The sequence below is a fragment of the Triturus cristatus genome, chromosome 5_2 (genome assembly GCF_964204655.1).
Source record: "Triturus cristatus chromosome 5_2, aTriCri1.1, whole genome shotgun sequence".
Lineage (NCBI taxonomy): Eukaryota > Metazoa > Chordata > Amphibia > Caudata > Salamandridae > Triturus > Triturus cristatus.
In genome coordinates this window covers 449,375,050-449,387,896 of record NC_140588.1, presented here as the reverse complement: position 1 = coordinate 449,387,896, position 12,847 = coordinate 449,375,050, and the positions used below count along the sequence as shown (strand labels likewise).

At 43.5% G+C, this 12,847-nt stretch overlaps 1 protein-coding gene across 1 annotated transcript in view; it reads left to right on the top strand.

Moving 5' to 3' along the window:
• HUS1 (HUS1 checkpoint clamp component) overlaps positions 1–12,847 on the top strand; it is a 210,935-nt gene that overhangs the window by 161,768 nt on the left and 36,320 nt on the right. Inside the window, exon 5 of the mRNA XM_085607393.1 lies at positions 1,444–1,518. Coding sequence (XP_085463519.1) covers positions 1,444–1,518 — 75 coding nt within the window. The remainder of the gene's footprint in view (positions 1–1,443; positions 1,519–12,847) is intronic.

Below are 12,847 nucleotides of genomic sequence, written 5' to 3'. Positions count from 1 at the left end.
TTCATGTTTTAATAAATATTGCTTATAACTACAAACACAGGACTGGGGGTCTAAATTAAGGAAAACTTTAGTGATGTATGTCCCTATAGAAGGATAACTGTTCTATCATCCCTGGCAAACCGAGCTGAGCAGGATTCACATCAAAATATAGGTCCTGAAGAAAGCCTGGATCATTTCCGATAAGGCTGAAACATGTTGACCGTGTAGTTGGAGTTACCATGTTTACTGCTATGAATCAATAGCGGGGACAAATGTCAACTCCCCTGATTTTATTAGGTATGAGGAGAGAGTGGTTGTCTAGGTGTTCTAGTCTCTCCACACAATCTTTTTAATATTGCACTGCATCACATTATATATATTATTATTACTTTTTCACTAGTTTGTTACACTTGATGGCATCTATTGTTTGCCTTGGTTCGGATTGGCATCCATTAAGAGCATCCACAGAGGCAATCTTTATGATCAAGAGATTGCCCTCTAAGAGGTGGTGGATAACCATATGATAACGATGATCCACAGAGCTCTAAACTTTAGCTCTAATATTTAAGAAGTATTTTGATGGGAATCCTGCTCAGCTCGGTTTGCCAGGGATGATAGAACAGTTATCCTTCTATAGGGACATACATCACTAAAGTTTTCCTTAATTTAGACCCCCAGTCCTGTGTTTGTAGTTATCTAAGTGTAGATTAGGGGATTAGGACGTGGGCAGGTCTTTAAATATCATTTCCCTTAGACCCTTCTCTTTAACTGTGTTTTTGATGTTAATAAATATTGCATCATCTGACTTGGATATCCACACCATTGGGGATGTCGACTCTGATTCACTGGAGAAGGATCAGGAGATGCAATATTGCTGGGATCCCTTCAGACCTAAGAGAACTTGAAAATTTAGGAAGATAGGCTGTTGGTGATGAACTAATATACTACCCAGAGACTTTTCTCACCTGATGTCCTCAGAGTAGATCTTCAGTGCCAACATAGCACCATTCATTTAGAATAGACTTAGGAAACTGCTTGATAAAAATATACCAAAGCATCTGTGAACAGAAAGTCTCTGAACAACAAAGAAAAATTTACAAACGCTACCGAGATTGACACAAAGATGCAGGCTTTAACAGGCAAGTAAGCAAAAATCCTTATAAGTTAGATTGATCTCTGAAGATTTGAAGTGCCCGAGATCAAATTTGTTGGGGGTCGTGGATGAGAAATGAGTGGATCCAATTTAAGGCAATTCTTGACCCTTCCTAAATTCCTTTAGCCTTTTTGTCTGTAGTGTGTTAAGCACTCAAGACTTGAGGAGTATCAGAGCAGCTTGATGGGCTCCGTTTCAGTCCCTTGCATAGCAAATCCGACTATTTGGATGTTGGGTTGTTCCATATATTCTTGCAAATGTTGGACAGTAGGAAATTATGTCTCTTAATGATTTTTGATTTTTCATTTTAGGTTAGCATTTATTTACCTGTGCTGAAGACGATAAAGAGCATTGTGGAGAGGATGAAAAACCTTAGCAATTTTGTGGTGAGTTGCAGTGTTTGCCCTGTTCAGCAATGCATCTGAAAGAGTTAATAGAATCTACCTTCCTAAGTTAGTTTTACACCCACATCATGTGTTCTTAAAGAGCCAAAATACATATGTAAAAAATTTCTCGTCATTAGCCCTCCAATTGTCAGAATTTATTAGATGTTTTAGTGACACTCCCTTAGAAGGCAATATAAAATCACAGAAAGGTGACACTCATAATTCAAAGAGTTGACAAATCTGGCTTATCTTTGTTCAAAATATGGTTGGAACACTCTGGTAGCAATAAATGAATAGGGCGTCTAAGGACTGAAAGGTAGGAGGCACATATTTGTTCTGTAAGCTGTTCATATGTTACATTGACTTAATGTGTTTGTATCAGATAAAGTGGGGATAATAAATTATTCCATATCACATGTTTGTGGAGGATGGGTCAATGTGTACTGCTGCAGAACTGTGTAGTTCCTTTGGTTATATGAACAATATGCACAACAAATCTGCTCTTTTCTTACCTCAGCGTCTGAGTATTTAAGCTTATGATTGTCTTCCTGGCTTTCCACTCCAACTTACTTTCTTTCGAACCTGCCCATGACTTGGTGATTGAGCAGAGCAACAGTTTATTCCGGGATGCAGCAGATCTGGTGTCAGAAAGCATATCTCCAAGCAGCTATTCTCCTCCATAATTCACTGCAGAGGCTTGCATGCTAGCTACAGAGCTTGCAACCCGGTGCTCCTATTTTGTCTACACTTGAGTTGTGACCCTAAAACACTCAACACCACAGATTGCGGCCAGCTGAATTAGATTGGTTTACAGTTCTAGCAAGGAGCAGTCCTTTTAGAGTGGTCATTTTTCGGCTTGTGTATTGCTCACAATTATTTTAGGAAGACAATCCTTCCTAACCTAGAAAGAGGAACAGTGTTGACACTTAGATTGGAAACTTTATTAGCTACACTCTCCAATCCCCTCCCACTGGTCTAGGATGCTTTGAGTTTTCATTGGGCCTTTTGAGATGAGTCACCACAGGGCATGCAGTACATCATAAAAAGTACATTACTGACTTTTCTAGCAGTTAAAATAATACGTCCATACAATATTTCTAGTATTCTTCACTTTTTCTATACTTGATTTTTTTTATCTGATAACGACTTCTAGCTGCAGATTCCTTACCTTAGAATTTTCATCAGGCTGGATCTGGGAGTTTTTTTGAGAAGTACTGCTGCTCACCGTTAGATGGCATCATTCGGCTCTGCACAACATCATCCACGCCAGAAGCGCCTATGTAGGCGCCACCTCAATGTGCGGACATCAGTTAATTTCTTCTGCGCCAATCAGTGCAGATCTGGAGAGAGCTACCCTCAGTCCGTTTTTGACTGACTCTTTTTCGACTTTTGTTGAGAATCTTTCTCCTTGTGTGGCAGGTATGTCAGCTAGGAAAGACGGCTTCAAGCTCTGCGTCACTTGTTACTGACAGATGTCTACCACACCTTGCACCCCAAGTCCTTGAGGGAGTTTTCTCTCTAGCTCCTTGCCGCTTGACGTGCAATGCCGGGATGGTTTCGACACCAGTCAAGAGGAAGTTTCTGGGGTCAGTCACGGAGCCCAATATCCTGTTGCACTTGAAGTCATCTTCCGGTAGGTTTTCACAACAAGAAGAAGAGCAAGAAGTCGAAGAGGTCTTCGACTTCACCCCGTCCGTTGAAGTCATTTGACAAGATGAGGGAGCATTGACATTCGAGGCCTGACGCCGCAGTAGATCCTGTGCATGGTCTGGCTCTGCTCCTCCCCAAGTGTCCGGGAGCCGGAGCGACCCCCGTACAAATTTGTGAGTTCTATGAGGCCCTGGACCTCATATTTGGGCGGCTCGTTGGGATGCCTTTGGGTCCTGTGGGAGGGTTCGCCACTGGCAGTTCCACACCCAGCTCCAGTCAGGCCCCTTGGATCATGGATGAATCTGGACCAATGCCGTTTGTACCACCTCGACCTTTCCCGGCGTCAGTCCCGATGCTGACACTCCTGGCGCCCTCCAGTGGCATCATCCCCATTCTCATCCCCAACGCTGACACAGAGCTGGAGGGGCATTATATAACGCAATGCCAACTCGAGTCATGCTTTCCAGTTCAGACCCTGAGCCATATTCTTATGGGCTGGGACTTGAGAAGAAATACGAGGGGTCGCTGGACCCTGAAGAATACCAGCCCCTAGACCCCAACAGGGTTCTGGTTAGAGGAATTGGCATACACCAGTTGACTGGACACCTCTCCAGATACTGGCATCTTCTCTCCTCCTATCATGGTTATGGGTTATGGAGTAGGGAGTCTTTTTTGCTATGGTGGTGAGAAGGGCGGCAGAGGTCCTTGACCTTATCCTACCCTCAGGTGCAGTCAAGACTAACATCTTGACAGAGGTGCTTCAGCTGGGAGTGACCCTCCTCCAAACTGCTTCTCCATATAATGAAGCCCTTACGGATGTCAAGCTTCGGACCTGATACAAACCCTACACAGGAGCTCCTGTGAACAGAATGATTGCCCGCCACCACCGCCCTACCCTAGGGGACCCCAGTCTCTTCCCGCAACACCATACCCCGGAGTGCATGGTAGTCCAAACCTCCACTTCACAAATATATCCTGATATATTCCCTACCACCCCTCCAGATATGGAATCCAAGAGACTGGACACTTTAGGCAAAAAAATATTTTCTTCCACCAGTCTGGCACAACGGTCCGTGAAAACTGCATGCCTTTTGGTCAATTACTCCCATGTGCTATGCGATTCAGTTGCGCAGGTGTTGCCAAGGGTCCTGGAGGAGGCCGGGGCCTCCTCCAGATGCAGATCCTATGTGGGCTGGACACAACCAACTCGCTGGACTAGCTTTTCTGGGGATGTGCAACCATCGCTTATGCACATGCCCTTTGACAGTTTCCGTATCTTCGTAGACGAGCACTTCAAGGATAGCCTAGCTACAGCCAGGTCCCTGGCCCTTTCCATGGCTCCTCGCCAACCCCAGTCCACCTTATGCTCCTTTTGTGGTCACAGAAGCCGTGTCTTTATCTGTCTAGCCACCACAGTGTGTTAGCTTCCCAACCTTTGCATGGCAGAGGAAGCGGTACCCACAGACCCCGTGAGTTGAGCAGCCATAGGTCAGGTCAGTCCACCCTACCCCAGCAGCCACAACCTCAATAGCCCTTTTGTTTTCCCTCCAGCCATCATGGGCACCCGCTGGGAGGAAGGATACTGCCCCACTGGAGGTCGATAACATCAGACTGCTGGGTTCTTCAAATTGTCTGAAGTGGTTACTCCCTCCCCTTTATGACTTCCCCTCCACCCATGACACCCACATGCGACAGGCTGACTGAGGACCATCTCTCCTTACTTCGCCAGAAAGTGGTGGCTCTCTTGGCAAGGGTGTAACGCCAGAAGTGGGTCACGTTGTTATTCCCGCTACTTTCTGGTGCCAAAAAGGACAGAGGCCTTCGTCCTTTTCTAGACCTGTGCCCTCTCCATTTCTTCCTCAAAAAGGAGAAATTGAAAATGCTCCTGTTCACTCAAGACCCGTCTGCCCAGGACCTGGGAGACTGGATGATAGTGTTGGACTTGCAGTATGCATACTTCCACATTCCTGTCCTGCCTGCCAATAGGCGGTACCTGCGTTTCACGGTAGGCCACGAGCATTTTCAGTTCACCGTGCTCCCTTTTGGCATTACCTGCGCTCCTCGGTTGCTGACCAAGGTGATATCGGTGGTTGCAGCTCATCTGAGGGTTCGGGGGTGCCAGTTTTCCCTTCTGTTGACGACTTGCTGTTGAAGGCGGCTTATCCTAGGCTGTCATCTGCCACCTCCAGACTGCGACGGACCTCCTGCACTTACTGGGATTCCCTATCAAAGTGCCAAAGTCACACCTGACTCCCTCCCAGATGCTCCCTTTCATGGTAGTTGTTCTGGATACGGTGCAGTTTTGGGCCCAACCTCCTGAAGGGCGAGTCCAGGATAATCATACTGTGATACCGATGTTTCAGCCTCTATCCTGGATTTTGGTGAGACTGACTCTGAGGCTGGTGGGACTCCTTTCTTCCTGCAACCTTGCTTGAGACACATGCCCGCTGGCATATTCGGCCTCTGCAGTGGGACCTGAAGTTCCAGTGGGCACTTCATCAGGGGATTCTCTCCGACGTGGCCCATATCTCGAAGGGAACTGCAAAAGATCTGCAGCGGTGGTTAATAAACCGCTATTTGGTCAGCGGAAGACTGCTCCCCTCCCCAACCAGATCTGAGAAAGGTGACAGATGCGTCACTCCTGGGAAACGGCAACCATCTGGGAAAGGTGGAGATCAGAGGCTTCTGGTCTCTGCCAAAATCTTGACTCCACTAAAGCTCCAGGTGATTTGGCTGGCATTGAAAGCCTTTCTACCTCACATCAAGGAAAGGCTACTGCAGGTGTTCACAGACAACACCGCTGCCATGTGATACTGTAACTAACAGGGCGGGTGGGCTCATGGACCCTTTTTCAAGAGGCCCTGCATCTCTGGGCATGGCTGGAACGTCGGAGCATATCCCTGGTGGCGAAACACTTGGCAGGCCCTGTGAACGTCAGAGCAGACAAATTCAGCCAAAGATGCCTAGCGGATCACGAGTAGCATCTCCATGCGGAGGTAGTGCAAGGTCTGTCCGGTTGGGCAGAGCCTTTGTTGGATCGGTTCACCACCGCCAAGAACGCGCAGTGTCAGCGGCTTTCGCTCAGAGACACTTTTCGTCTTGAGTGAAGCTCAGGCCTCCTCTACGCCTTTACGCTCATACCAGTCCTGCCTAGAGTTCTCAAGAAGATCAAGAACGACCGGCCCAAGTCATCCTTGTGGCTCCGGACTGGGCTCGGAGGCTTTGGTATACCGAGCTGTTGAGCATGGCCATCGGTCCTCCAAGCAAAGGGTTCTCAACCTCAACCTGTCAATGCTCCGCTTTCATGCGTGGGGATTGAGTGCAGTTGATAGCTTCCCTCTACCACGACTGTGTACGCCTGCCGTTGGGCAAGTTTGTGATATAGTGTGCAGAGAAAACGGTTGACCCTCTTTCTACTCCTGTCTCTCAGGTCCTTCTCTTTATCCTTTCTCTTGCCCAGCAGGGCTTTGCTTTGTGCGATTGCCAGACCACCCATCCCTGTTCAAATCCCCTGTTGTTTAAAGGTTTGCAACATTTTTTCACCTTCGCCGTTCATTATGCGTGTGTTTTCCTGTTTTCAGTTTCTATTTTTGGTCAAATCTGGTGGGGGGTTTTCAGTGATTTAAGTACCTTTAAAAAAACTGTGATTATCAGGGGTTACACATTTTGGCGCCATTAGAAACAACATTAAGTGTTTTTCTGATATTTATGGAACAGTTTGCCTTTATTATTGATTTCTTTCTGCACTGATACTGCATGATATATAGACACAGTGTATATGAGTTGCAAATGCATTTTTACAAATCAAACGTATTGTAGTACACCATACAATACTTCTTCAGAGTCTTTTGCCATACGCACTCGCTCTTTCTTTGCCATGTAAACCTTTATCTGTGAAACGGCCCTCTCAACATTGTGTACTGGCTGTTTTGGCATTGCCCGTCTCAAGTGCCAATTTGCTAACTCTGGCCACTGATATAGCTTTCTGTGCCAATACTGGTGCATCTGAAGATTGCGATTCTCTGGGACAGGTACTGCAATATATATACACAAAGCACAAAATGAGGAATATTTGTGTTTTAGTTCCCGTGCATAACGAAACAGTGCACCAGAATGGACTACAAAGTCAATAGCATTCTTCATTTACTCTGAAGATTGTACAGATGCTTTCAGCATACCATCTAGCAAGTGGCAAGGATCTCTTACAGGGCAGCACTTCAGCTCAAGTATTGTCACATGGCCTATAGGGACATTGCCGTCTTCACTAAGTTAGAATGAGCACGCTGCAGCTTGACTGCTGCTTTGCACACGTTACTACACATCTTTTTTTTTGCTATAATTTCTATGGCTGTTTTCACATGAAAACTAATCGCTGTGGTCACTCTCCATATTCCTGGGATTTAGACTGACCATTATGTGCAAGATCGAACAACAATGCCCCTTGTTATTTTGTTTTGGCCCGGCCTTAGCCCTGAGACAAAACATACCGATGCAGCTGTTGTTTGGACAACGTACTTTGTTTTTTTACACACACTTGGCGAGGGACCTTTCCAGGGAGAAGAGCGAGACAGCACCTATGATGTAGATCTACCATCTATAGGCTAAGGTATGTGGTCTGCTGATAAAGCCCAGAGATTGTCTCATATATAATAATACTATTTCCTACAAGGGGAGGGAAGTTAGGCTCTATTGTCTTTCCATGATGACATCCCCTTCATGATTTATGGACTAGCTGCTATGCTGACTGTATTTCTTCTATGCATTTTCCTGCTTGTTGTAGCATGTATACTGCATGTTAGGGCATGTTAGTTGAAATAAATATTTTGAACCTTTTTGTGTCTCTGTTAGATCTTATTGTGGACAAGTACAAGATGTGGAAGTGTGTAATATTTGACGTTAGCATCAGCTGTGGTGTCCATTTTGTTTCCTTCGTAATTCTCCCATCCTCTGCTGCCCGTCTTTTTTACTGCCTGTGCTATCTATTTTAGTTGAATTCCTGACTCCGCTAAAAGCAATGTGCATGCTGAGAGTTTGTAGCTACTAGTACATCTGTTGACTGTCAATCATTTGTTGCTGCCATAAGCACTTCTGCTCCCCCTCCCACTTTGCTGAACATGTAGTTTTCATCTGCCCTTGTTTGTTGATAACTATTCCTAAAACTGTTCTTCCTATTTCTGTTCATGTGCTTACACTGCAGAAAAACTGTATAAAAGCCCTATGTTCTGTGACTTCAGTGTACTACCTCCTCCAGCACTTGAGAGTGCTGTGTGGACATGGTCCTACTCATGAGTGATTAATAAACTTGTTATTTATTCCTACTTCAGTGCTGATCTCTACTTTGTTGGTTTTTGAACCCATGGACAAAAGGGTGACCCTGCACCAGTGTACCCCTAAAAAGGTATATTTCCACAAAAAGTGTGAGCGAAAAGGTGTGTCTTGTTACTGCGATTCCTTAGAGATCTGGGTGTGTCGTGTTCTGGGGTGTCTAATCATTTGTTACTCTAGGAGTGAGTAGGAGAGCAAGTGAGACACTACAGCTAGTCGGTCCTGGGCTCATGGTTACTAAGGTGGTAGGATGACTCAGTCCCTATACACCAAGATCCTTTAATCCCATGCTTAGTTCTGTTCTTGGGCAAAATGTTTGCAACAGTATCAATTTTTACAGGTCATTACACAACTTTTTCATTTAAATAACTGAATCAATGCTAGTATAAACAATATCACTCCAATCTTTGTTGAACTTGGAAAGTTGCAGCAGCAATCCAAGTGACACTGCGTTACATGTTTACAAAAGTCTGGTATTGTGTTTTCACCACTATCCCAGATGCTTGGTGACTGCACTCTTTTCACATATACCTTTCACTATACCTTGCAGTGAATGTTTAAAACCCAGGGTGTTTGGCAATTCACCCACTATCAATACTGAATCACTATAAATCGTGTCTGATGTATCAAAGGGTTTCACCTATTCTCGGTCTGTGGGTAAATGTGTTGGTACATATTAGGCAAGGTTCTTATGAAACATTGTTTTGGCTCCTTCAGGAAGGAATCAAAATTACGTTTTCACTCTCCTTTTCCTTTCTTTGAACGGCATTTAGTTTGTGGTTGCGCACCATTTTTTCAGTGTTTATATGTTTACACTGGTGAGAGCTATTTCCCTTTTGGTGGCGTTTTATCAAGTATTATGGGATTAAACCTAAAACAGGATACCGTAATCATGCCTCAGTGCGACTTCATTTAAATGTTTGTTTTTTTTTGTTATTGTCAAAAAGGAGAGATATTGTAATCATACATACAGATACAATACATATACTTATATACAAGAGAGAACAGAGTAATTAAATCATATAACAAGCGTATATAAAGCCTAAATAACAAATAGAATAGAAAATGGCTCGAATACAGAATCAAAATCAGAATCTGGATCAAAAATCTTGGCTGACTATGTTTCCTAACTAGACAGTCAATTCATTTATATGATTTCTTTATTTTAAACAATAAATGTCTTGGAGTTTTCTTCTCTAAGGCCCCCCAAACAGATCTGTATTTTAGGAGAGCCTGAGCTCCCCTAACTTTAGCCAGAGCTTTCTCTCTTTCCCCAATTTCTTTAAGAGCTGACCACCATTCCATCTCCGTAGGAGGTTTGGGCGAGATCCATGCTCTAGCTATCACTAGTCGTGCAGTAACAATCATTATTGACAATAAGGGGCCATTCTGTTGAACACTTTCTTCCTTGTATCCTAGCATCCGCTCTGTAGTTAACAGTCTTAAATCCCTAGCAAATCTGTTTGATATAATCCCCAAGATCTTATCCCAAAACCCCTTCTGCAAAGGGCAGAGCACAAACATGTGTACGATGTCTGCCGCATGTTGCCCACATTTAGGGCAGTTCTGACGAGAGCCTGCCTGAGGGCCACCCCTTGAGTTCCCTATTACACACCATCGAGCAATTTGGTCAGGCGTATAATAGAGAAAACATAATGTCCGAAATTGCTGGAGCTGTAGATTATTTGAGTGTACAGATCGGGAGATATTATCAAAGGCCAACTTTATCCTATCAATAGTAATAGCCTCCCCCAGATCAGATTCTCACTCCATTTAAGTGCCAATTTCTCACAACCATCTGCCCTATTCTCACACAGCATTTGATATGCCCTGCTAATAGTTGCATGTAGGTTCTGGCCGTAAATAAGTTCCCACATACTAGCCCCCTTAACCAACCGTATTCCTAATCTCCTAACCAGATGATCTTTAATTTGTAAATATTTAAAAAAAGAGGTTTGTGGGATATCGAATGTTACAGAGAGATTCGCAAATGTCTTTATACCATTGCAGTCGAACAGTTGTCCCAGCGAATGTACCCCATATTTAGCCCATTGAAGGGCGATGTTATCTTGGTAAATGCCAGGAAGCATTGGATTGCCCCATATACGAAGTTTGCTGTGGATTACAGGAAGAGAAAGTCTAGACTCAATATTTTTCCATATGTAGACCAAGTCCCGTATCGTCTTAAACCTAACACGCTTAAAATAGTTAGGATCATTAATGCGATAAAGAAATATTTTACTTTCAGCACCTAAAATCAGTCAGTGCCAATACTCCGTTAGCTCGCGGTGCAAAAGGCTCCGTTGATGGTCTACAAAAGCTGAAATAAAATAAAATTTTAAATCGGGTAGATCTAGGCCTCCCTGATAATAAGAAAGTTTCATTAGTGCTATAGCCCTACTTGCCTTCCGATACCCCCAAATAAAACTGCTAAGAATACCATCTAATTTTTTAAAGAAGGCATTCGGAATGCGCAGCGGAATAGACCTAAACAGATAAAGAAATTTAGGGAGAATGTTCATTTTAATAACATTACATCTACCCAGAATGCTCAACGGTAGCTTATGCCATGCCTTTAATTGTTTTTCAACTTTATTTAATAAATAAAACATAGTTTAAAGAGTGTATTAACTTACTGTTAGAGGAAATTTGAACCCCTTAATAAGTAGCCTTCTCACAGACACCTTTGATCGCTTCGTCCGGTTGAAAATTTAACAAAACTTGAGTTTTGCTTCGATTCAACTTATAGCCGGAGAATTGACCAAACTTTTTTGCCTCTGTGGCTATTTGTTCTATAGTTTCCTTAGGTTTCTCAGTAGACATAGCTATGTCATAGGCATATGCCGTCAACTTAAGGGGACGCTGCTCGATATTCAACGGAAGAATCGCTTTATTAGCCAATAGTATTCGAATAAATGGCTCAATATAGAGAGCAAATAAAAAAGGTAAAAGAGGGCAGCCCTGTAGAAGAAGGAATGGTGTTAATATTAGAATAAAGCAATTTAGCTTTCGGGTCCCTATACATAGCAGTTATCAGTTTAAGAAAGTTTTCTTTGATCCCGCATGCCAAGAGTGTCGCCCAGAGATAGTCCCAGGCCACCCGGTCAAATGCTTTTTCCGCATCCAATATTATCATGCCAAGTTCAATTTGTAGCTTTTCCGCAGCATCAAAGGCAGCTTATGCTGTATTAACATGGGTAGTTGTATCTCTCCCAGAAATAAACCCATGTTGCTGAGGAGAAACCAAACTGGACATCATTGGAGCTAGCCGGGTGGCATATATCTTGGCAAACACCTTTGTATCTGTATTAATCAAAGAGATTGGGCGATACGAGTCTCATTCTTCAGGATCTTTACCTTTTTTTAAAAAAAAGACGATATTAGCGATATTCCATGAGGCAGGTACTTGTCCTAATCTGCCATTTGAGATATAACATTACGCAGTACAGGAGCCAGGTAGGTTGCTCTGATATAAGTAATTCATCACATCAGTCGGATCAGTCATATCCTGGCCTATCTCTGGAGAGTATAATTGTTGATAGAAAATATAAAATTGATTAACTCTCTCCACGGGGTCCTTAAAAAGAACACCCCCTTCCCCTTTTATAGCCTTGATCTTAGTCTTTAGCTGGCTATCCCTAATTTGATAAGCCAAAACTTTCCCAATCCTGTCCCCATACTCGTATTGTAGTAGCTTGTGCTTCATATAGCAGACCGCTGCTTTTTCCATTAAAAAACTGTTAGTAACAGCCTTCTGCTCCAAGAGAAGTCGATGCAGGTGATCTTGCTCTGCCTTTTGATGATAAACTGCATCACCATGTTCTAATTCAGCCTTAATAAGCTTTTGAAAAGCATCCTTAGCTTGACCGCTCCGCTGCCTATTCTGCTGATATATAAACTGCTGAATGGCTCCCCTGATGAATGCTTTCATCGCGTCCCATACAATCAGAAGTGAAGATGAGCCAATATTATCTATGAAATAGTCAGAGATTTGTTTACTAATACAAATCCCAAAATCTTCATTCATTACCAGATGCCTAGGAAACGTAAAAGTTCGAGTAGTTTTAATAGCATTTTTTGCATAGAAGGAGAAAATTATGGGGTTATGGTCAGACTTTATTTTGGGGCATATCTCCATATCTGCTAATGGCAATAAAGTTTCTGAGACCCAGGCCATATCGATTCTTGAGTATTGGCGATGTGGTGCTCAATAGTACGTATAGCCTGGTTTATTTGAGTGTGAGGCCCGCCATGCATTCTGTAAAGAATACGATCTAGCCAATTCCAAGATAGAAGCTCTCACCTTCATCATTCTTGAAACTAGCGGTTGATTGGTAGAGTCTGTCCCATAACA